General features: G+C 61.3%; 2 protein-coding genes across 5 annotated transcripts; one reads left to right on the plus strand and one right to left on the minus strand.

The window, feature by feature from the left end:
- Positions 1-24: 24 nt before the first annotated feature.
- Positions 25-10,199, plus strand: IDH3G (isocitrate dehydrogenase (NAD(+)) 3 non-catalytic subunit gamma). 4 transcript variants are annotated; one of them, XM_029067189.2, is made up of 13 exons: positions 25-222; positions 3,525-3,566; positions 4,121-4,129; positions 4,834-4,931; positions 6,621-6,733; positions 7,458-7,518; positions 7,761-7,893; positions 8,581-8,714; positions 8,810-8,912; positions 9,047-9,193; positions 9,286-9,380; positions 9,619-9,679; positions 9,833-10,199. In XM_029067189.2, the coding sequence occupies exons 1-13, from the start codon at positions 142-144 to the stop codon at positions 9,932-9,934; spliced, it is 1,179 nt and encodes a 392-aa protein (XP_028923022.1). In that variant the 5' UTR covers positions 25-141; the 3' UTR covers positions 9,935-10,199. The 4 variants fall into 4 exon arrangements, with proteins under 4 accessions (XP_028923022.1, XP_028923023.1, XP_028923021.1 ...); XM_029067188.2 differs by having other exon boundaries at positions 27-222; positions 4,118-4,129; XM_029067190.2 differs by lacking the exon at positions 4,121-4,129.
- Positions 10,200-11,080: 881 nt separating this feature from the next.
- On the minus strand, positions 11,081-19,565 carry SRPK3 (SRSF protein kinase 3). The gene is made up of 15 exons (XM_029067187.2): positions 18,305-19,565; positions 17,960-18,099; positions 17,555-17,663; positions 17,316-17,403; positions 16,750-16,837; positions 16,313-16,419; positions 15,557-15,722; positions 14,935-14,960; positions 14,508-14,706; positions 13,672-13,965; positions 13,386-13,486; positions 13,088-13,195; positions 12,697-12,766; positions 12,394-12,486; positions 11,081-11,858 (listed from the first exon to the last, which is right to left on the minus strand). The coding sequence occupies exons 1-15, from the start codon at positions 18,328-18,330 to the stop codon at positions 11,674-11,676; spliced, it is 1,800 nt and encodes a 599-aa protein (XP_028923020.1). The 5' UTR covers positions 18,331-19,565; the 3' UTR covers positions 11,081-11,673.
- Between the last annotated feature and the right edge of the window lie 1,325 nt (positions 19,566-20,890).

The raw sequence follows: 20,890 nt of genomic DNA on the forward strand, positions 1-20,890 counted from the left end.
TGCCCGCGATCTATTTGGCGCCGGGAGGGGGCGTAAGAATCGGCCCGGCGCATGCGCACGCTCCCCGGCCCCTAATCTCACGAGAGTTGCGCCGTCGATCTTCGCGAGAAGTGGGGCGGCCCCCTGCCCGCAGGACCGGCCATGGCGACTAAGGTGGTGACGGCCGCCAGCACGGCCGCCAAGACCGTTTTCAGGCCGGTGGTCTTCGGCCGCTCTTGGGAGGTGAGGACGGCGTAAATGAAAGGGCGGCGGGGGAAGGCGGGCCAACAGCGGGGCGGCCTCTTCGCCGCCCCCTCACGCTGTTCCCTGCGGAGGCGGGGTGGACGCGAGGTGGCGCCACTCAAATGATTTGATTGGGCAAGAGCCTCGAGATGGGCGGGACCCTTTGATCTGATTGGTCGCGCTGACTGTCACTCACCGGGGGGGGGGGAGTAGAAACGTGAGTCTGAGGGCCTGATGATAACCATGGCATTTGTTAAAAAAAAAAGGTATTTGTTAAGCGCTTACTATGTGCCAAGCACTGTTCTAAGCTCTGGGGGATACAAGGTGATCAGGTTGTCCCACGTGGGCGCTCACAGTCTTTTTAATCCCCATTTTACAGATGAGGGAACCGAGGCCCAGAGAAGTCAAGCGAATCGCCCCAAGTCACACAGCGCGGCTGGGTGGAAAGAGCCCGGGCTTGGGAGTCAGAGATCATGGGTTCGAATCCCACCACTTAGCCGTGCGACCTTGGGCAGGTCATTTCGCTTCTCTGGGCCTCAGTTACCTCATCTGCAAAATGGGGGTTAAGACGGGGAGCCCCACATGGGACCATCTGGTGACCTTGTACCCCCCCCTTCCCAGTGCTTAGAACAGTGCTTGGCACATAGTAAGAGCTTAACAAATGCCATTATTATTCTTAAGTGGCAGAGCAGGATTAGAACCCATGATCCCTGACTCCCTAGCCCCGGCTTTTTCCACGGATTCACGCTGCTTATCTGCCTACCTGAAAAGCAGCGACCACCTTTACCCCATCTTCGCCTTGAGCAAAGTCTAGAGTGGCGAGGAGAGATCAGGATCCCTAGTACAGATCTTTGATGTAATAATTGGGGGAATTTGTTAAGCGCTTACTCTGTGCCAAGCGCACAGTTTTAGAGAAGCATCGTGGCGCAGTGGAATAGAGCGTGGGCCTGGGATCTGATGCTGCCACGCCACTTGTCTGCTCTGTGACCTTGGACAAGTCACGTCACTTAGCCGACCCTCGTCGTGGACGTGTTGTGAAGCAGCGTGGCTCAGTGGAAAGAGCCCGGACTTGGGAGTCAGAGGTCATGGGTTCGAGCCCCGGCTCTGCCGCTTGTCAGCTGTGTGACAGTGGACAAGTCACTGAACTTCTCTGTGCCTCAGTTCCCTCATCTGTATAACATGGGGATTAAGACTGTGAGCCTCATGTGGGACAGCCTGATTGCCCTGTATCTACCCCAGCACTTAGAACAGTGCTCTGCACATAGTAAGCGCTTAACAAATACCAACATTATTATTATTATTTTCTGTGCCCCAGTTAATCGTCTGCAAAATGAGGATTAAGACTGCGAGCCCCATGTGGGGCATGGGCTGTGTCCAACCCGATTAGCTTGTATGTACCCCAGTGCGAGGAACAGGACCTGGCCCATAGCCCGCAATAAATGCCATTAAAAAAGGCAATCAGGTTGGTTGCTGCCCCAGACCCAAATGGGGCTCACAGGCTAAGTGGGAAGGAAAATGGGTATTTTATCCCCCTTTTACAAATGAGGAAAATGAAGCGTAGAGGTTAAGTGACTGTTCAAGGTCACACAGCCAACAAGTGGCGGACCCGGGATTAGAACCCACGTCTCCTGAACCTTAGGCCTGTGCTCTTTCAACCAACAGCGTGAAAGGAGCATGGCCTAGAACACCGACCGGGGAGTCAGAAGGACCTGGGGTCTAATCCCGGCTCCACCACTTGTTACCACTTAATAATAATAATAATAATGGAGGTATTTGTTAAACGCTTACTATGTGCAAAGCTCTGTTTGAAGCGCTGGGGGATACAAGGTGATCAGGATGTCCCACGTGGGGCCCACAGTCTTCATCCCCACTTTCCAGATGAGGTAACTGAGGCACAGAGAAGTGAAATGACTTGCCCAAGATCACACAGCTGACAAGCAGCGGAGCTGGGATTAGAATCCATGACCTCTGACTCCTAAGCCATGCTGCTTCTCAAGGTCATACTTGTTTGCTGTGTGATTTTGGGCAAGTCACTTTACTTCTCTGTGCCTCAGTTACCTCATCTGGAAAATTGGGATTAAGACTGTGAGCAACAAAACAATAAAAAAAAGGTCGCTTTACTTAGACTAGGCTGGTTTCTGGTGATTCTTTGCCACCGATAGGGTGCCCGTGGCCCTCCGTGTTTAAACTGGGGATAGGGCAGGCCGCCCTTTGGATGACCCCCTCGTCCCCCCAAAAGAATCACAGGGTTTAACACCCCCTCCTTCCCGCCTTTCTTCCCTATGCTTGGGCTCCTGCCTTTTGGTGTTGGTGCCATGGGAACTGTGGAGTCACGCTCGCTTGGGAATGCATCATTTGGTATCTGGATTCTCTTGGCCGTGGCCTAGCTTCTTGTAGTTTCTCAGACACTCTCGTCTAGTTCCGCAACTCCTAGGTTTGCTTTTCTTCGGGTGTCGCCTCTCCTCCCTTCGAAACTCATTTCTCTTTGTCCTGCATGGGGTTCCTTTGGGTGTGGACTGATTCAGGATGATGAGGTGAAAGGGCACAGGCTCCCCGTCCTCTTGGCCTACACGTCTTCGTAGGCAGAGTGGTCCCGTTAATGTACTTGTAAGTGTGCTAGCAGCCCCACTCAACGCTTCCACAGAAGGGGAAGTCGGGCTGGCTTAAAAACACACACTGAGGAAGATGGTAACTTCTGTACTGGTTTCCGCAGCAGCCCGGGTTGTTGAGGTCACTGCCCAAGGACATAAATGAACACCAAGTTTACTTCCCTCGAACAGACCCTGAGATTAAGTTGGATGTCTTACGCTTCTTTCTCGATTTACGCTCTTCCCGTTTTTCCGCTTCTACCATCTCCACTAAAATCCTTCACGGAAAGGAAGACGCTGCACTAGAAGTGTTGGGCCGAAAGATTCATTCAGTCGTATTTATTGAGCCCTTACTGTGTGCAGAGCACTGTACGAAGAGCTCGGGAGAGAACAATACAACAGTATGATTGATTGAGTTCTCTGGGCCATTACTAGGGGGTTTTGAGTCCCTTTGCACCTGGCAAGATTAGCGGAGGCGAAAAGTGACCTGGCCCCACTCCTCTCCAAGGGCCAGTGAGGTGTCTAAATCTGTGGCACCCGCCAGTCATCCCTTGTGGTGGCTGAGCACTTCCCCACCCCCAGTCCTAGCGCTAATGGTTTCTGAATGGATCAGTCCCCGAAAGGTATCGGATGTCGTGGTTCTGGGCTTCCATTTGCTCTTGGGTGGAGGGGCGGGCCGGTAATGGCGGCTTGGGTTTGGTTTTTGTTTTCCAGGTTTTAGGTGCCCGGGAGGCCGACCGGAGGGGCTTCTCCTCAGTAAGTGCCTGTCTTGCGTGTGTGCACATCCTCTCGTTCCAAGTACCCTCTGGGCTGTAGTCAGCTTCCGGGGGTCACGCCCCTTCTCTCCCCTCCCTTCTCCCCACCTCCATCTACTCTTCTTCTGCAGCACGCTTGACAGGAAATGGGGAAACTGGATGAATCCCCTCCTGGTTGCCCTCCTCCTCTGAGAGAGAGGATGGGTGTTGGACCCTCCCGGGACCATCTGGGTTCTGGCTGGAGTGGGGGGGCGTGGTTACCCGGGCACCCGGGTCCGCCCCACCCCCATTCCCCCCCACCTCCCCGGGAGCTTCCCGATCCCCGCCGGCCCCGGAGTGTGTGGATTCGCGATCCGTCGGTCGGTGGCGCGCTCGGGGGCTAGAGAGAAGGCCGCTCCCGGCCCAGAGTGGACTTGCTCTTCGGGCGTCGTCGGCTAGCCCTGCTGGGCTGGCTGCTCAGTCCCAGCAGCCCTACGGCTTGCTCCTCTAACTTTTGCTGTTTTGTCTCCCTCCCTTTCCTCCTCTTCCTTTCCTTCCTGCTCCGATCGCTAGCAGCGAACAATTGTGAGTATTTCACTTTTTTTCTGCTTCTAGTCGGAGATAGTATTTGAAATCCGCACCAGGTGGGCAGAGCTTCTCTCTTGGCCTGCCCACCGACCCTGGTCCCGTGAGGCCCAAGTGGCGGAGACCATCCGCCCTCTCTCTGCCCAGCATCTCCGATGCCTGGTGCCCTGAACTCTACTTTCTCTCTCGATGGTTGTTCCATCATTTCTGCAAAGCCGAGACAAGGGGGTGGAGAGGCTGAAAGTCTTCCAGGGACTGAACCGCCTCCGTAACCCCTTCCCCAGAAGACAGGGGACTGTCTGGGGTTGAGGGGGCGGGGAGGAACCAGGAAATGTGACAGGGGCTAAGGGCGTCCCCTCGCCGGACAGAGAGGCTCCTGAAAACAGAAGAGCACCAAGCTGGCATCAGACCCACCCCTGTTGGTGGTGGCTTCTAGGTGCCCTCCCGGAGGGCTGACCCTCAGAAGGGACTTCTTTTAAGACTCCGGGGCCTGGAAACCCCGGCCCGTTGATCCAGAGTGGGGGACCCTTCCCCGGACCCCGCCTCGAATAAGGTGCATCCATCCCCAGGCACCGAGGGTCCTTCCCACCCCTCGCCCCCTTGGGGAGTCTCCCTTGCCCGAAGGCAGAAACCCAAGGGATTGCCCGGCTGCCAAGAGGTACCTGACTTGGGCTTGTGGCCTTTCTCTCCCCTCCGTTCCACAGCCTCCTTCTGCCAAGTATGGTGGCCGGCACACCGTGACCATGATCCCCGGGGACGGCATCGGACCTGAGCTGATGCTCCACGTCAAATCGGTGTTCAGGTATGGTCCCGTCCCCTCTCCCCATCCCCTTCCTCCGCATTTCCAGCCCCCAGCCTGGGACGAGCAGGCAACTCTGGACTCTGCTCGCTCCCCCTTGCGTTGCCCGTGAGTTTCGATCATTGACCTTTGGATAGTTGATATTCGCCCCACCCCACAGCACTTGCGTACCTACCTTTAAATTACATATTATAAATTCCTTATTCTTTCATATTAATGTCCATCTCCCGCGCTTGGGAGTCAGAGGACATGGGTTCGAATCCCAGCTCCGCCGCCTGTCTGCTGTGGGACTTTGGGCAGTCACTTCATTCTCTGTGCCTCAGTTACCTCGTCTGTAAAATGGAGATTGACTGTGAGCCCTATGTGAGACAGGGACTGTGTCCCACCTGACTAACTTGTATCTATTCCAGTGCTTAGAACAGTGCTTGGCACATAGTAAGTGCTTAAATACTATTATTATTATTACCATTACCAGAAGCTTATTATTTTTATCCTTTTAATGGTATTAGGTGCTTACTATGTGTCACACACTGTTCTAAGCACTGGGGTAGATACAAGTTAATTAGGTTGGATACAGTCCCTGTCCCACATGGGGAGCTCAGTGAAGTAAGCGGGAGAACAGGAGAGCTGAGGCACAGAGAAGTCAAGTTGATTTGCCACGATGACACAGCAAGCAATTGGCAGAGCTGGGATTAGAACCCAGGTCCTCTCACTCCAAGGCCCGTTCTCTTTCCATTGGCCATCCTTCTCCAGATTAAGCTGCTTCTCCACCGTTCAGTCTCCTCCCTGACAGCCATGTGGTGCGATGCCATCACTTTACATCATGTCCAGGAGGACTCCAAAAACACCGGAGGGAGAGGAGTTGATCTGGCCCAGCCACAGCTAAACAGTTTTGGTGCACGGGTCAGGGATGTGGCATTTCAGATCATTAGGTGTGCTGTGAAGCAAGCTACGTTAATGAGTGTTTAATTTGGACGATTGGCTCCTCGCCCAGCCGCTGTTGAAAAGTTGCCAACCCCCGGTTCTGAAAAGTCCCCTAGTTATCTGAAGCGATGGCCTCTCTCACTACTGGAGCCTCACCAGGCACCGAGAGAATTGGAGTTTGTATTAATAGTGATGACAAAGCCGGGCTTGAACAGTGCCTGGGAGAGAAGCAGCATGGCCTTGTGGACAGACCACGAGCCTGGTAGTCAGAGGACCTGGGTTCTAATCCTGGCTCTGCCAGTTGCTTGCCGGGTGACTTCGGTCAAGTCGCTTAACTTCTTTGGGCCTCAGTTCCTCAACTGGTGATTAAATACCTTTTCTCCCTCCTACGTAGACTGTGAGTCCCACGGGGGACGGGGATTCTGTCCGACCTGGTTAACTTGTACCTACCCCAGTGCTTAGGACAGTGTAGCACATAGTAAGTGCTTAAAAAAGAGTAGTGGGCAGGACTCAGCAGGCTTTCAGCCTGTCGCTCGAATGATCCCTGCGGCCTCAGGATAATGAGGAGAAAAGAAAAAGTGTTGGTGAGAGCAGGGTCTGTGTCACATGTCAAAGCAAATGAGTTGGAACAGAGGTGGAGACCCCAGGGCCCTGGGGCTGAGTTGGGGGGGGGTGGCTTGGGCTAGTCCTCCAGGGCAAGGAGCCTCTTCCCTGCGCCTCTCCTCAGCCATTATCGCCTCCCCCCTCCGCCCCCACTTCCCGGCCTAGGCATGCCTGTGTCCCCGTGGATTTCGAGGAGGTGCACGTGAGCTCCAACGCAGACGAAGACGACATCCGCAATGCCATCATGGCCATCAGGCGTAATCGCGTGGCACTGAAGGGTGAGCTCGACCAGAGGGCGGGACCAAGGAGGAGTACCCGGGTCGGGGGAAGAGTGGGTATTATTGGCTCAACAACCTGGCTACCGTTGGGTGGCTGCTCCCCTCGCCAACCTAGTGGACTGTGTGCGATCCTTGCGTGGTCTCCATAGCCAGCACTTGGGAGAAAACTGAGCGGCTCTGCCCTCGAGGAGCTTACCGTCTAATGGGCTGGGCGATCAAATCGCAGAGGCACTCTGGGAGGGAATCTGGGGGCCCGGAGGTTGCAGCCCCACTGAAGGTGCAGGTGGAGGCCGCTCACCTCTCCACTCTGGGCCTTCGTTTCCCTAAGGGGGGTGGAGGTTGGGGTGGGATAGAGAACTAAGAGGAGCAGGTGGAAGCAAGGATGGGGAGCCAATTCTGAGGAACCTGGGGTTGGGAGCAGGGACGGGGCAGACAGACACGTGGTAAGGGGCTTGGCCGTCTTCAGACCCCATCTAACGTAGGTTGTGATAGGGTTTGGGCCCCATCACCTGCTAAGGTGGGACTGGACTTTCTCCCCTTCGAAAGGGTGTTCAGAGACTGGCCCCTGAACCAAGGAGGAAGATGATCTGTCTGAGAACCGGGGGGGGCAGAGCCTAGGGCAGGCCAGCTAGCTGCAGCCCCCGCCCCAAGACCCCAGCTCTAATTTCACCACTCCAGCCCCGAGCCCCAGGCCCAGGCTGATCTGTCCTTTTGGGATTCGCAGGCAACATCGAAACCAACCATAACCTGCCGCCCTCTTATAAATCCCGCAACAACATCCTCCGGTGAGAGTTGGCAGTGGGGGATGCTGGGGTGGACTGGACGGAGAAGGGACTGAAAGGGAGCTGACCAAGGCGGTCCCCAGACCCCTACATCCATGAAGGGGGTGGGGGTGGGACTGGGGAGGGGGGTGGCGGTGTGTGTGTGTGTCAGGGGAAGGAGTGCCAGGGCAGCAGTGGAGCTGCCAAAAGAGCCAGTGGGTAAGGGGCAACCAGCCCAGTCACCGCCGCCCTGGTCCGTCCTCCAGGACCAGCCTGGACCTGTATGCCAACGTGATCCACTGCAAAAGCCTGCCTGGGGTGGTGACGCGCCACCAAGACATCGACATCCTCATTGTGCGGGAGAACACGGAAGGGGAGTACAGCAGCTTGGAGCATGAGGTGGGTGACTCCCTCAAGCTCCCCCCGACCGGGCGGGATGAGGACGACCTCCTGGAGTGTCTGGGCCTGGCCCCATTCCTGGCTCCTCGGGTCTCGGGCCGGTTATCCGAGAGTCCTGCAGCCACCGCCCTCCCCTCCTCGATCCCTTGCCTGGTCCCCGGAGGGCTGGAGGCCGGTGCTGTGGGCTCAGGAGGGAACCCGGGAGCTACGTGGCCTCAGGGAGCCGCCCTCAGGTAGTCCCGATTGCTTCCCGCCACCCCCCCCCGTCAGTGCCTGGGCCAGAGCAGGTTTGGCATTTCTTTGGCCATTCGAGTCTACTTGTGGTTCTCCTGACCTTTCGAAGGGGAGACCAAGATCTTCAACGGCCCCTTAAAGGCACATCTCCAAGAGGCCTTCCCTGATGAAGCCCTCCTTCCCTCTTCTCCCACTCCCTTCTGTGTCGCCCTGACTTACTCCCTTTATTCATTCCCCCTCCCGGTCCCACGACACTTCTGTTCATGTCTGTAATTTATTTACTTCTATTAATGTCTGTCTCCTCCATCTAGACTGAAAACTCACTGTGGGGAGGGAATGTGTCTGTCGATTGTTATATTGTACCGTCCCAGGTGTGCAGTACAGTGCTGTGCACAGAGTAAGCGCTCGGTAAACACAACTGACTGACTGACAAGATCTCCCAACTCCTTACAGAGCGTGTCTGGGGTGGTGGAGAGCCTGAAGATCATCACGAAGGCCAAATCCCTGCGCATCGCCGAATACGCCTTCAAACTGGCCCAAGAGACAGGGCGCAAGAAAGTGACCGCCGTACATAAGGCCAACATCATGTGAGGCCCCGAGACCCCCGGGGAGCTGGGGGCGGGGGCGTCTGTCTTTCCGTGGGGCCGAGGGACTGAGGCACCCCCGTCCCCTCCCCACACAGGAAGCTGGGTGATGGGCTCTTCTTACAGTGCTGCAAGGAGGTGGCTGCCCGCTACCCCAACATCACTTTTGAAAACATGATTGTAGACAACACTACCATGCAGGTACAAAGTCCCTGCCCTGGGCGGGGCTCCCGAGACACCCTCCTCACCAGCCAGGGGCACGGGGCCGATCTCTGGGAGCGGGTGTTTATCTGGCTCCAGCTCCAGCTGCCCCCACCGGCCGCTTCTCTCTGCAGTTGGTGTCCCGCCCCCAGCAATTTGATGTCATGGTGATGCCCAATCTCTACGGCAACATCGTCAACAATGTGTGCGCCGGCTTGGTCGGGGGCCCAGGCCTGGTGGCCGGAGCCAATTACGGGCACGTCTATGCTGTATTCGAGACGGTAAGTGCTGGCTCTTGGTGACTCGGGGGGAAAGGGGAGAAGGAGGGCCGTAGGAGTCTGACCGCTTCTCCGAATTTTCCCGAATCTGCCAGGCGACCAGGAACACTGGGAAAAGCATCGCCAATAAGAACATCGCCAACCCCACGGCCACGCTGCTGGCCAGCTGTATGATGCTGGACCACCTGAAGTGAGAACCGGGGCCCACCAGCCCTCACGTCTCCTCCCCCGGGCACGGGAGAATTTTCCCTAGAAGGCGCGGAGGGGCCCCGGGCCAGTGCTGGTACAGACGGTCGTAAACTAGTCGAGCCAGTTGGCCTGCCCGGCTCCCCCATTTCTGCCACTCCCGTGTTGTGGCCCAGGAACCGCTCTGCCCACTCTGTCCCCGGGGAGGTGCCGCGTTCTCATTCCACCATTTCTCCCCTCAGGCTCCACACCTACGCGGCTTCCATCAGGAAGGCGGTCCTGGCATCCATGGACAACGAAAGTGTAAGTTTCAACTTTTCCATCCCAACAGCGGGTCCCTACAAGGCAGAGTTGCGGGCCTGGGGACGGGGCCCCAAACTGGTAGCAGGATCGGCCCCCTCTTCCCCAACTCAGCCTCAAGTTCCTGACCCAGTTCCTCCCTCCCCCCACTACCAGATGCACACACCAGACATCGGTGGTCAGGGCACCACGTCCGACGCCATCCAGGACATCATCCGCCACATACGTGTCATCAACGGCCGCGCCGTCGAGGCCTAGCGCCCTGCCTGGGGCCTACGCGGCCCCGGCCGCCCGTCCAAGCCGTGGAAGGACGGGGGAGCCGGCCCTCACTCCCATATTTATTTGTGGAGGTGCCCGGCCTGGGCCAGACTGGCTTGTCTGACGACGAGGCGGTGTGGCCTTAGGGATGAGAATTGGCCCCCACTTGCCAGCATCCTGCCTCGCTGTAGTGGAGCCTGCTGCTCCTTTTCATTCCAGCCACCCGGCACCTGTGTCTGTTACAGAATAAATGAACTGAGTGGAACTCCGCCAGCCCTCTTTGCTCCGGGGCGGGGGTTAGGGGAGAGGGGCGGTGGGGGTGGGTTGGGAGTGAGGGCGACCCCCTCTTCCCTCTTGGCTACTGCTGCCGGCCCATGTCCGCCTGGAGCAGAGAAGGCACCAGCTGCTTGCATTATCAGGAAGGGATCAGCTTCCCCTCTCTGACTCAGCCCTACACCCCCCTCCAACCCCTCCCACCTCTCCCTTCTGCCCCCTTGGTTCAGAGGGGCTTTTGGGTGAGCTGCCTGCCCAGACACCTGCTCTATTCTGTTCTGTTAATAGTTCAACGGGGGCTGGGGCACCCAAGCCTGGAGCCAAGAGAGCGGGGATCCCTCTGCCTGGGATGAGACCCGCTCACCTGCCGGGCTCCGTCAGAGGGGGTGCATGGCCTGTCACCCCCATCCCCGCCTCGGCCTATAAACTGCAGCTGCCTCCTCCTCCGGGCCCAATCTTTGCACCAGTTGCCTGTGATGGGCAGCGGGGCAAGGCTGCCAAGAGCGGGGGTGGGTTCTGCCTCGACCGCCTCCGTGCACCTGCCGTGGCACCCTAGTCAGAGTCTAATAATTGTGGTATTTGTTGAGTGTTTACTATGTGTCAGACGCTAGACCGAGCAGAGGAGTGGATATAAGAAAATTAGGTCCCACGTGGGGTGCCCAGTTGACTTAGGAGGAAGAACAGGTATTGAACCTCCATTTTACAGATGAAGAAAGTGAGACACGCAGAAGTGATCTGCCCAAGGACCCACAGTAGGTAAAGTGGCAGAGCTGGGATCGGAACCTAGGTCCTCGGTCCCAGGCCCGTACTCCTTCCCCTAGCCCGTGCTCCTCCCTAATTCTGCTACCAACCAACAGGCTGAGGGCTCTGACCTAGGATTCATCCAACACTTTATTAAGAAAAGCCACACTTACTGCTTCCTCGCCCGCGGAGGGAAGCTGCCCGGAGTTGCCCGCTGGGGGTCGGGGGCGAGACACAGGCCCGGTACGGCCTATCTGGAAAACAGTGACCTGGGCAAACCCGGAAACAGACCCAGGCCTTGAGGTCTTGGGACGACCTGACTCCTGGGACAACCCAGGCTGCTGTCATACACACACACACGCACGCACACACACGACTGCTCCCTCCGTGCCCTGATGGGCAGAGAGGGGAGAGGATGAAGGCTCGGCAGGGGCCCGCGGCCACCCCCCACCAGCAGCCCAGGCACTGATGGACAACGCTGGGAGCGGCCCTGCAGAGAAAGCCTGCGGGGGGAGGCGCAGGGCCAGGCTGGTCCCCGGCAGAGCTAACAGACGCTGAGGCAGGGTGGGCCTCGCACTGCCGCAAACCCACAGCATTTCAAGACCGGCGCCTGCCGCCACCCCGGCTGCCTGGCAAGGAAAACCGCTGGAGGCCCCGGCCCGGCCCCTGCCCCGCCGGAGGCCGCTGGCGGCTCGGGTGGGCCCGTGCTCCGCCTCGGCTGCGGCCTAGGAGTTGAGCCAGGGGTGGCGGAGGCAGGCGGCGGCGCTGGCCCGTTTCTCCGGCACGTACTCCATCATGGGCAGCAGGAAGTCCGTGAACTGCGTGGCCTGCTCCAGGGGCCACTCGTACTTCTCCAGCAGCACCTCGTACAGGCCCCAGTGCTTCAGGTTCTTGATGTGTCTGAGCTCCCCTGAGGAGCAGGGTGGGACAGAATGGAGGGAGGACACGACTGGGACCTGTCTCCCCTCAGCCACAGACCACCCCCGCCTGGGCTGTGGGCCAGCCCGGCAAAGGTGGACGGGACCGGGAGCGGCCCCGCCTGCCTGAGCCGGCAGGGGGGATGAGCTAGGGGCGGCTGGCAATCAATCGATAGTATTTACTTAGCACTATGTGCAGGGCACTATACTAAACGCTTGGGTGAGTACAATAAAACAATTAGCAGTCAAGTTCCCTGCACATAACAAACTTACAGTCTAGAGCACTATGCCTTCGCCTTGCCACGGGCAACGCGAAGGCGGCTTGTTCTTGCTTGCGTAGGGCTAGCCCTGGCTCCCCTCGCCTTCCACTCCCACGCTAGCCCTCAGTCCAGGCCCCCCACCTTCCTTAAAGAGGGGAGGTGGGGCAACCGGGCCATCAGGACCCTTGCGTTATCTTAGCTGGGTCGGAGCCACCCCCCGCGGGGTACCGGGCCTCGGTCCCCTGGGCCCGTCTGCCAGCCGCCTCACCTCTGCGGTTGAAGTATTCCCGGGAGTAGCGACCGGAGAGCGCAAAATGCGGGGGGATGTCTCCCAACAGCTCTACCACGTGGGCGATGTGGTCTGCAGGGAAGGAGGGACGGGAAGGAGGATGGAGTCCACAGGAAACGCTTGATAGATGCGCCTCCCCCCACCCCCCCAAGCCCAGGGTAGGGACACTACCCCCTTCAGCAGACCCTCGGCCCCACGAGGACATCCCGGCCACCGCTAGTGGCTGGCATAAGGGGGACAGACCCCACCACCCACCAGCCTCCCCTGCGGCCCACCCCCTACCTTCATCCCGAGTGTAGTCCTCTCCAGAGTGTGGCTCAAACAAGTAGTCGCCTGTGGCCAGTTCAAAAGCCTACAGGGAGCCGGCGAGGCCGGGGGAGGAGGCAGGACTGTCAGGCTGCTTGCCTGGCCTTTGGGGACAGAGCTGGGATGGGCGGGAGGGCAATGTGCCAGACCCCGGGGTCCCAGGCCCCCATCCCGCCCAGGCTGCCGGGGCTGCCCCGGTCCCAGAGTGGGAGGCTCCGGGGAGTAATAGAGTGGACGTGCCAGGGAGGCGGATGAGGGAAAGAGAGGAGGCAGCCTGGCCGAGCAGGGAAGTAAGTATCAGTAGCTTCCACGGGTCTGCCCGGGGCGCAGAAGGGAAGGGGGTCAGGCCCGGGCCTGGCCAGCTCACCATGCAGGCGGTGCTCCAGATGTCGGCGGGGGGGCCGTAACTGGCCCCAATCAGTACCTCAACAGCCCGGTACTGCCGCGTCTGGATGTCCTCCGTGAAGTGCTTGTGCTGCACGCGGGAAGGGAAGCCGTTTTGCCAGGGCCAAAAACAGCCTGGAGCCAGGGGTGGGGGCCTGCACTCCTCCCACCCCCCACCCCCAATTCTCCCCCACTGTGTGAGTGAGGGGGGCGACCCTCTAGTCCTCACCAGGCCCCCAGGGGGTCATCCCTTCCCCCACCCCGTCCCACGCAGCTGTTACCACCCAGCAGGCATTGCCGAGATCTGCAATCTTGATCTTGATCTTGTCTGCATTCTGAGGTTCCAGGGGGTTCACCAGGAAGTTTGTGGCACTAAACGGTCCTGTGGGTGGGGAGGGGGGGATAAAAACAACAGGACAGAGATCAGAGGGTGAGCTGAGAAACTCTTCTCAATGGGGGGGGGGGGGGGGGCGGACCCGCTCCCAGCACCCCGCAGTCCCCCATCCCCGGCCGCTTCTCTTCCTCCCTCCATCCCTGCCGGGCCCCGCCGCTTCTAGGACCACTCACTGCCGGGGGAGAGAAGGCCACCGTGCTCCCTCTGGTTGGAATAGCCAGAGAGGGCAGAACCAGAGGTGGGCGAGAAGAGGGAGCCCGAGAAGCCTGAGGTCTGAGAGTCGGGGCTGAAGCGGCGCTGGGAGGAGGAGGAGGCCGTGGAGTGCCCGTTGCAGCTGCCGCAGGGATGGCAGCCCGAGGAGGATGTGAGGCTCTGGGGGCTGCAGGCCAGACTCCCGTTGGAGGCCTCGTTGTGCTCGCCGGACCCCCAGCTCCCCTGCTCTCCAGTCTGGAACTGGGAATTGACGTCTGGTGTGGGAAGAGACCAAAAGGGACAGTGGGGGAGTGGGAGTCCTGTCTTTTTAAGTAGCCTGCCAAAGACTGAGGGGGGTGAGAAGTGTGTGCAGAGAAGGGGCCTTGCTGGCCGCCCACCCGCCCCCCCACCTTGGCAATCCCGGACACCCTTCCAGGGTGGGGCCCCCACCGCCCAGCTACTGGGAGCTCGGGAGTGGGAGGGGGATCAGGGCCGCGGGGCCCCTGGCCCCCGGGGTTTGATGGGGAGATGGCAGATGGTGGCAGCTCCCATTGAACCCTTCTTCCTTCTCCCACCTGTGCCACCGGCCACTGCCCAAGGTGCCACCGGGGTGGATTGGGCCTGACTCACGGCAGTCCCCAGCCCTTGCCACCCTGTCACTACCCCGCTGCGTCAGCCTCGTCCAATGACCGTGCCATGGAGAGCAGACCGGCGCCCCACCAGCCCCACTCTTCCCTATGGGAGGTGAAATGGGGGGAGTCCCCGTTCACCTGGGCCCCTCGTCCCTCCCCCCTTCCCGCCCCAGGGAGGCTCTCACATTCCCCCGGGGGAGCGTCAGAGTCAGGGTCTTGTCCGGCGCCCGGCCCGGCGGGGTGGCAGAGCCGGACCCCAGGACAGCGCTCGGTCCCGATATCCTCCAGCCGCTGAATATCACGGAGTCGCTCTTCCAGCAGCCGGTTCTGTCGCTTCTGCTTCCTCTTCAGCTTCTTCTTCTTGTTTTTGGACAGTTTCCCGTTCTGGCCAGGGATAAAGAGTTGAGGGAGCGACACGGGGCTCTCGGGGGGATGGTGGGGGGACCAGGAAAGGGGTATGGGCTCTGGGGGTCTACCTCCTCAGGACACACCCGGTGGGTACAAGTGGGATGGGACCCGCCCCCACGGGGGGCCTCGGTGGGTGCATTTCTGAGCAGGGGCTGGATCGTGGAGAGGAGGCAGAGTAGTCGGGCGGGAAAGACCGAGGCTTACCATGATCTCCTGGGGGGCAGAGCTGACTGGAGGAGCAGGATGCACAGCAGCCAACGTGATCCAGGAAGCCGATCGGACAGCGGGAGACGGAGAGGAACACTGATGAGCCAGGGACTCACACCCAACCCCCTCAGAACCCTGTGTGGCACCTGGCTTAGGGGACCCTGCAAGCCACCTCGGGTAGGTCCTGTTAGGGCCTCTCGCTCCTCCTCCATCCCGACCGAGCCTTGACAGAGGAGCCTCGGTTGAAGGCACATCTGGCTCCCTCGCAAGAGCCACGGGCTTCCCGGGGGCCCTGCCCAAGAAGCCCGAGTGCCCTCCCCTCTCCCAGCTCTGCTGCCTGGGTGGCCCCGGTCCACTGAGCTCCCCGCCAGGACGCTCCCTTCACAGCCGCCTCGGCAGCGAGCTGAGCCTGAACCCCGCAGGGGGGTGGCTTACCCTGTCCCTCCTCTTCCTCTCAGTCCTGCTCCCTGCATGCACCCCACCCCTGGGCCCCTGCCCAGGGACCACCCCCCCACCCCTTGGCCCCTCCCGGCCCCCGGAGAAAGAGGACAAGGCTGGTGAATGGGAGCCGGGGCCCCTGCGGAGGGGGTCTCAGAGGGGCCAAGGTCAGAGCGGATACCTGTGGAGCCAGAGGGTGGTGGCGCCCCCGACTGCTGCCACACCGTGGCCTCGGCTGCCAGGCGCCGGATGTAGGCGTCGTCCACGCACATGAGGATGTTCTCGGGCTTGATGTCGGTATGGATGATCTTGCACTTGCTGTGTAGGTAATCCAGGCCCTGCAGCACCTGGGGCCCCAGCCGGGCCGGAAGATGCGGCAGGTCTGGAACCGGGCCCCCGGGCCCGGTGTCCCCCTGCTCTCCCCGAGCCACTCCCTCACCGGCTGGGCCACAGCCCGCAGCTTGGGGCTGGGGCAGGCCGGAGCCTCCCGGCCGGCCTGCCCACCCGCAGGGCGCCACACCGAGCCCAGGGGCCGGGTCCGAGACGAGCCCACGAGCCAAGTTTGGGCCAAACCCGTGAGTTTGTGCTGGCCTGGCTTTCTCCTCACTGCCCTGCTGGATCAGAGGGACCAGGGGCAGAAAGGCCGTACAGCCTCAGAAATTGGGGGACGGGGAGCGTGCCGGGCCCCGACTCTCCCCGGTCTCCTGCTGGGAGATGCACTCCCACTCAGCAGGGCCTCCCATAGACCAACCCCTAAACTCAGCCTGGCCCAATCAGAGGGGCATTTTCATGTCCAGGCTGAACTTGTGCGGGCTTTTAAATTGTGGGGAAGGGGAACGAGAAAGAGGCAAAGGGAAGGGGTAGGGGAGCGTGGGAGGGGGTAGGGGAGTGAGGGAGGGGGCGGGGAGGAGGGTGGGACCTGCTCCCCGGAGCTCACCTGTCGCAAGATACTCTTCACACAGGGAATGGGCAGGCCCTGGTAGTTGGATTTGATGATCCACTTGAGGAGCTGATGGCCCAGTACTTCCAGGACCATGCAGACATCTGCGAGGGTAGGGTGGAGTGAAGGAGTTCAGCCGCAGCAAGAGATTCAGGGGACGATCCGGGGTCCGGGACCAGCCCGCCGGTTCTGGACCGAACCGGCCACGCCGCTTGGCTGTGAACAGCTGGCAGACAGCTGCCCCCATACGATGTCAGGATCAGGGCCGGGATCAGCAACAGAGTCACATCCCGGGGCAAAGGGAGGTGGTCCGGGGACCACCCCTGCCCCACCGGCTTTCCCTCTGGCTCATCCGCGGGACGGAGAGAGGCTCAGCACAGACTCTGCCGCCACCTCCCCCCCAAATCCCCATCCTGCGGCCTGCCCAAGGATACGGACACCGTTGACCCCTGAGATCTTGAAGTCGTCTATGAGCTGAACAATGTTCTCCCGCTGAGGGTCGCTGGGGTCACTGTCGCGCACCTGGGCGGGGAGAGAGCGCGAGGGAGCAAGGGCTGTGGGAGTGGGGCTTCAGAGAGCAGCTGAACCTCTGCGGGGGTCCATACATTGGGCCTCCAAGGTCTGAACTCAGCCCCTTCCCCAGTCCGCCCCCCTCCCTGCTACAATGGGGCCCTTTGGGAGCGGGACTTTCTTCTGGGACTCCTCAGTTTGTGTCCCGGGTTTGTGTCTCTCTGCTGGAGAACATCCCTGCACCTCACTGGGCCTCAACTTCCCCGTATTTACAATGGGAAGATTCTTTTCTACTGCCCGCCAGGAGAGGCTGAGGGCAGAGGACACTTGGGAAGAGAAGCCGGGAAATCCAAGGTGGGGATACGGTCACCGTCACGACTCTGGGGTCCAAGGGTCCCCACAGGGCTGCCTGGAGTCCCCAGAGGCCCCGCAGGGAGTGGAGGCTGCGGGCTGGCGGGGCAGAGAGCGGGGAAGAAGTCAGGGCACTCACGCATTTCAGCAGCTTGATCTCGTCGACGGCCGTCTCGGTGTAGTGCACCGCGCTCTTCACCACCTTCAGCGCCACGAAGCGCTTCCGCCTGCAGGGCAGAGGCCTCGGGCAGTCCCTCGGGGGCAACCCTCCACCCGGCGAGCGCCCAGCTCCCGATCCCTCTCTCCCTCCTGGGGTCTCGAGGGCCAGGGGTCACGGAGGAGGGGACTGAACGGGGGAAGGACAATCGGTCCTCTTACTGTATATCCCAGCAGAGCCACACTGTGGAGAAGTGGCCCCACCCCAGCTTCCTCACCACATGGTACCGCCCATTGAAGAGATCGCCGATCTTCACCGGGTAATAACCACCTGTACGGGCACAAGAGGTGGGGTGGGGAGGGTGAGGAAGGACACATCCGGTGCCTCAGTGAATCCAGGAGTTGAGAGGGAGGAGGCAGTGCTGGAACAAAACACACGGGTCCCTCGCTCCCCGCCCCACGGGCTGGAGGTCAGGACCCCCCCTCGCTCCTTTTGGTGCCTTTGTCCTAAAGCCAGCCCCCTCCCCTCTCTCGGCTCCTATGCGTGTGCTAAAACCCAGCCCCCTGCCTCTTCTGCGCTCCCATGCTGCGGGGGGAGGGGGGGAGCGGCGGCTCCAGCTGCGTTACCTCGGCAGTAATCGGTGGGATCCTCTTGCTCCTCATCGTCAGAACCCAGGAGTCCTTCCAGCACCACAGGGGGTAGCACTGGCGTCGGGGGGGTGGGGGGCAGCGGGGACCCCTCCTCCCGGCCACATGGGGCCTGGGAACTGGGGAAACAAGGAGGGAGGTAAGGCTGGGTCACCCTGAGCCCAAGGGAGACCCGGGCAGGAACAGACCGGGAGGGGGAGGGGGCGCGTGGCCCTGGACACAACAACCAGGTTTTGGTGGGAGGGCAGAAAGGGGACTCGGGAGGTAGGAGGGAAAGGTAGAGGGGTGGGAAAGGGTAGGGACGGGAAGAGGGACCCTACATACCTGTCACTGCTCGAACTGACACTCATCCTCCCTTCGCCCCCGCCCCACCGCCGGGAGATTAACGGAGAATCTCCCCGGCTCCACACACCCCTCCGCCGTCCCTGCTCCGGGTCCCTCTGCCGGACCGACTCCCGCGGAAGGGGGGGAGCCGGGCGCGGTGATGTCACTTTCCCCTTCGGACCCCTTACTGAGCGGGCGCGGGGGGCCCGCGGGAGACGTTATCTCCTCTAGAGCCCTTCCGAGCCGACCGCGTGCGGGCAGGCCGGCCGGCCGGACAACTATAAATAGGCTCCCAGCTGCTGGAAGGGAAAGGAAAGGTATGCGGTGGGTGGGACGGGCACCAGGCCCCGCTCCCCTCCCTGCCCTGCCCCACCGTCCGAAAAAGGCCAAGCCACCCGGCAGAAGCCGCCCCGGCGGGTCCCCCCGCTCCCCCTCGAGCTGCCGGCTGGGGTTCCCGGGGCCTCTAACTTTCCAAGTCCATTACCGGGGACCTCCTCGCCCCAGTTCTCACCCCCAGTTTATGCCTCTCTGTGGGCGGGGGGGACGGGGCGCTCGGGGGAGCCCAGCTCTGCCTCATGGAGGGAAGGGGCTGGGAGGCAACAGCTGCTAACGTTTGTTCAGGCTTTCCAAACCCCTCCCCCCTACCCCAGGGCTCCGGAGGGGGGGGGGGGGGGGCAGATGGGAAATGATGCCACACAAGCCAATGGGCAGTGAGGAGGGCAGATGCACCGGGGCCAAGAGGAAAATAAGAGTTTGAGAGTCCCACCTCCTGGCCCGAGGCTCCGGCCAGAGGCACAAGGGAGCGTGCCCTCCACCGAGCCGACCCGGGGCCCGAGGTCCCCGGAGGTTCCGGCTCTACGCCTGGTCCTCCCGGGTGTGGGGCAGTTAACAGAAGAAGGCCCAGGCTGACCTAAATTCATCCTGAGCTTTCGCCCCCCGTGGGGGTACCGGCTGCCCACCCCTGGGCCCGGTGCAAGAGCAGGGAACAAGCGGCAAGGCCCAGCTCACTTTACTGCGGGGGAGGGGGCCAGAGGGGCTTCCCTTTTCTGCAGCAAGTGTCCCAGAGCGGACCCCCCGCCTGCAGGGAGCCTCCCGTCCCCCGACTCCGGGGTGGATCGGCCACGGGCCCCGGGCGGGGCAGCTCGCATCCTCCGGCCTCCGGGCCCTAACAGCCTCCGCCCCGACCTCACCAACCGTTAGGAGATTCACTGCAGGATTCGGGGGCCTGCGAGGGGTCTCCCCTGCGCGCTCTCTCCATCTGGGGGTCCCCGGCTCTCTTCTCCAGGGGGTCCCTCTGCGGGGGGGAGGAGGGGGGCAGGGGCGAGGCACCATTTCCCAGCCCCTCGCTGGCCGGGGGGGAGAAGGGGCGCCGGCCCCCCCAGGCCCAGCATCTGCTGGGGCTGGGGGCGAGGGGGAGGGGGGTCTGCCTCGGCGGTGGAAGGGGGTCGACGGGGGGGGGGGTCCCCCACCCCCACCCCCGGTCCGAAGAGGGGCCGCACTCACTGGGGAGGCGGCTGCTGAGGCTGCGGGGCTGGGGGCGACGCCGGGGGGGCCGGGGGAGGTGGTGACCGCTGCTGCTGCCGCTGCTGGTGCCGGTGCTGCTGCAGTTGCGTGCTGCCCCCCGCCCCCTTCCCCTTCCGCGGCTTCTTCTTGCTCTTCTTGGCCGGATGGGTGCAGCCTCCCGGACCTGGGCGAGCCCCGAGGGACAGCGGAGATGGAGGCCGGAGGCCGAGAGGGGCGAGGCCCCCGCCGGCCCGGCCCGGCCCCGGACACCAACCCTCGGCCCGGTCCGGCCCCCCGCGGCCCCCGCACCCCTCGGCAGGGGATCCCCACCTTTCTGGCTGCTCATCTCCCCGCTGCACGGTTCGACCCCAGGAGGCAGCGCGCAGGCGCGGGCCCGCCCCGCAACGCCCCGCAACGTGACCCGGGAGGGACCCAGTCGCCGCCACCGCAGCCGCCGCGGGGGGAGCACTGGGCTCCGAGCACGGGGCACCGAGGGAGAGAGCAAGGAGGAGCACTGTGCACGGAGCAGGGAGGGGGAGCACTGTGCTCGGAGCACGGAGCGCTGAGGATGAGCACTGTGCTCGGAGCAAGGAACCTTGTGCACGGAGGAGGAGCACTGTGCTTGGAGCATGTAGGAGCACTGTGCTCAGGGCACGGAGCAAGGAGTAGGAGTACTGTGCTCAGAGCAAAGAGGAGCACTGTGCTTGGAGCACAAAGCTGCATGGAGCATGGAGGAGCACAGTGCTCAGAACACAGAGCTTCATGGGGGAGCCGGGAGGGAGAAGGTCCGGGACTGGGGGAGGTGACTGCTTCTCTTCCCTGCAGCCGAGCGGTGGATGGAATGGGAGTGTGGGACCTGGAGGATAAGAATAATAATAATTACGGTCTTTGTTAAGCGCTTACTATGTGCCAGTCGCTGTACTAAGCGCTGGAGTGCATACAAGTAAATCGGGTCCCTGGATAGTCCCTGTCCCAAGTGGGGCTCACGATCTCAATCGCCATTTTAATAATAATGGTATTTGTTAAGCGCTTACTATGTGCCAAGCACTGTTCTAAGTGCCGGGGTAGATACAAGGTAAGCAG

This window comes from Ornithorhynchus anatinus, chromosome 6 (assembly GCF_004115215.2).
Source record: "Ornithorhynchus anatinus isolate Pmale09 chromosome 6, mOrnAna1.pri.v4, whole genome shotgun sequence".
Classification (NCBI taxonomy): domain Eukaryota; kingdom Metazoa; phylum Chordata; class Mammalia; order Monotremata; family Ornithorhynchidae; genus Ornithorhynchus; species Ornithorhynchus anatinus.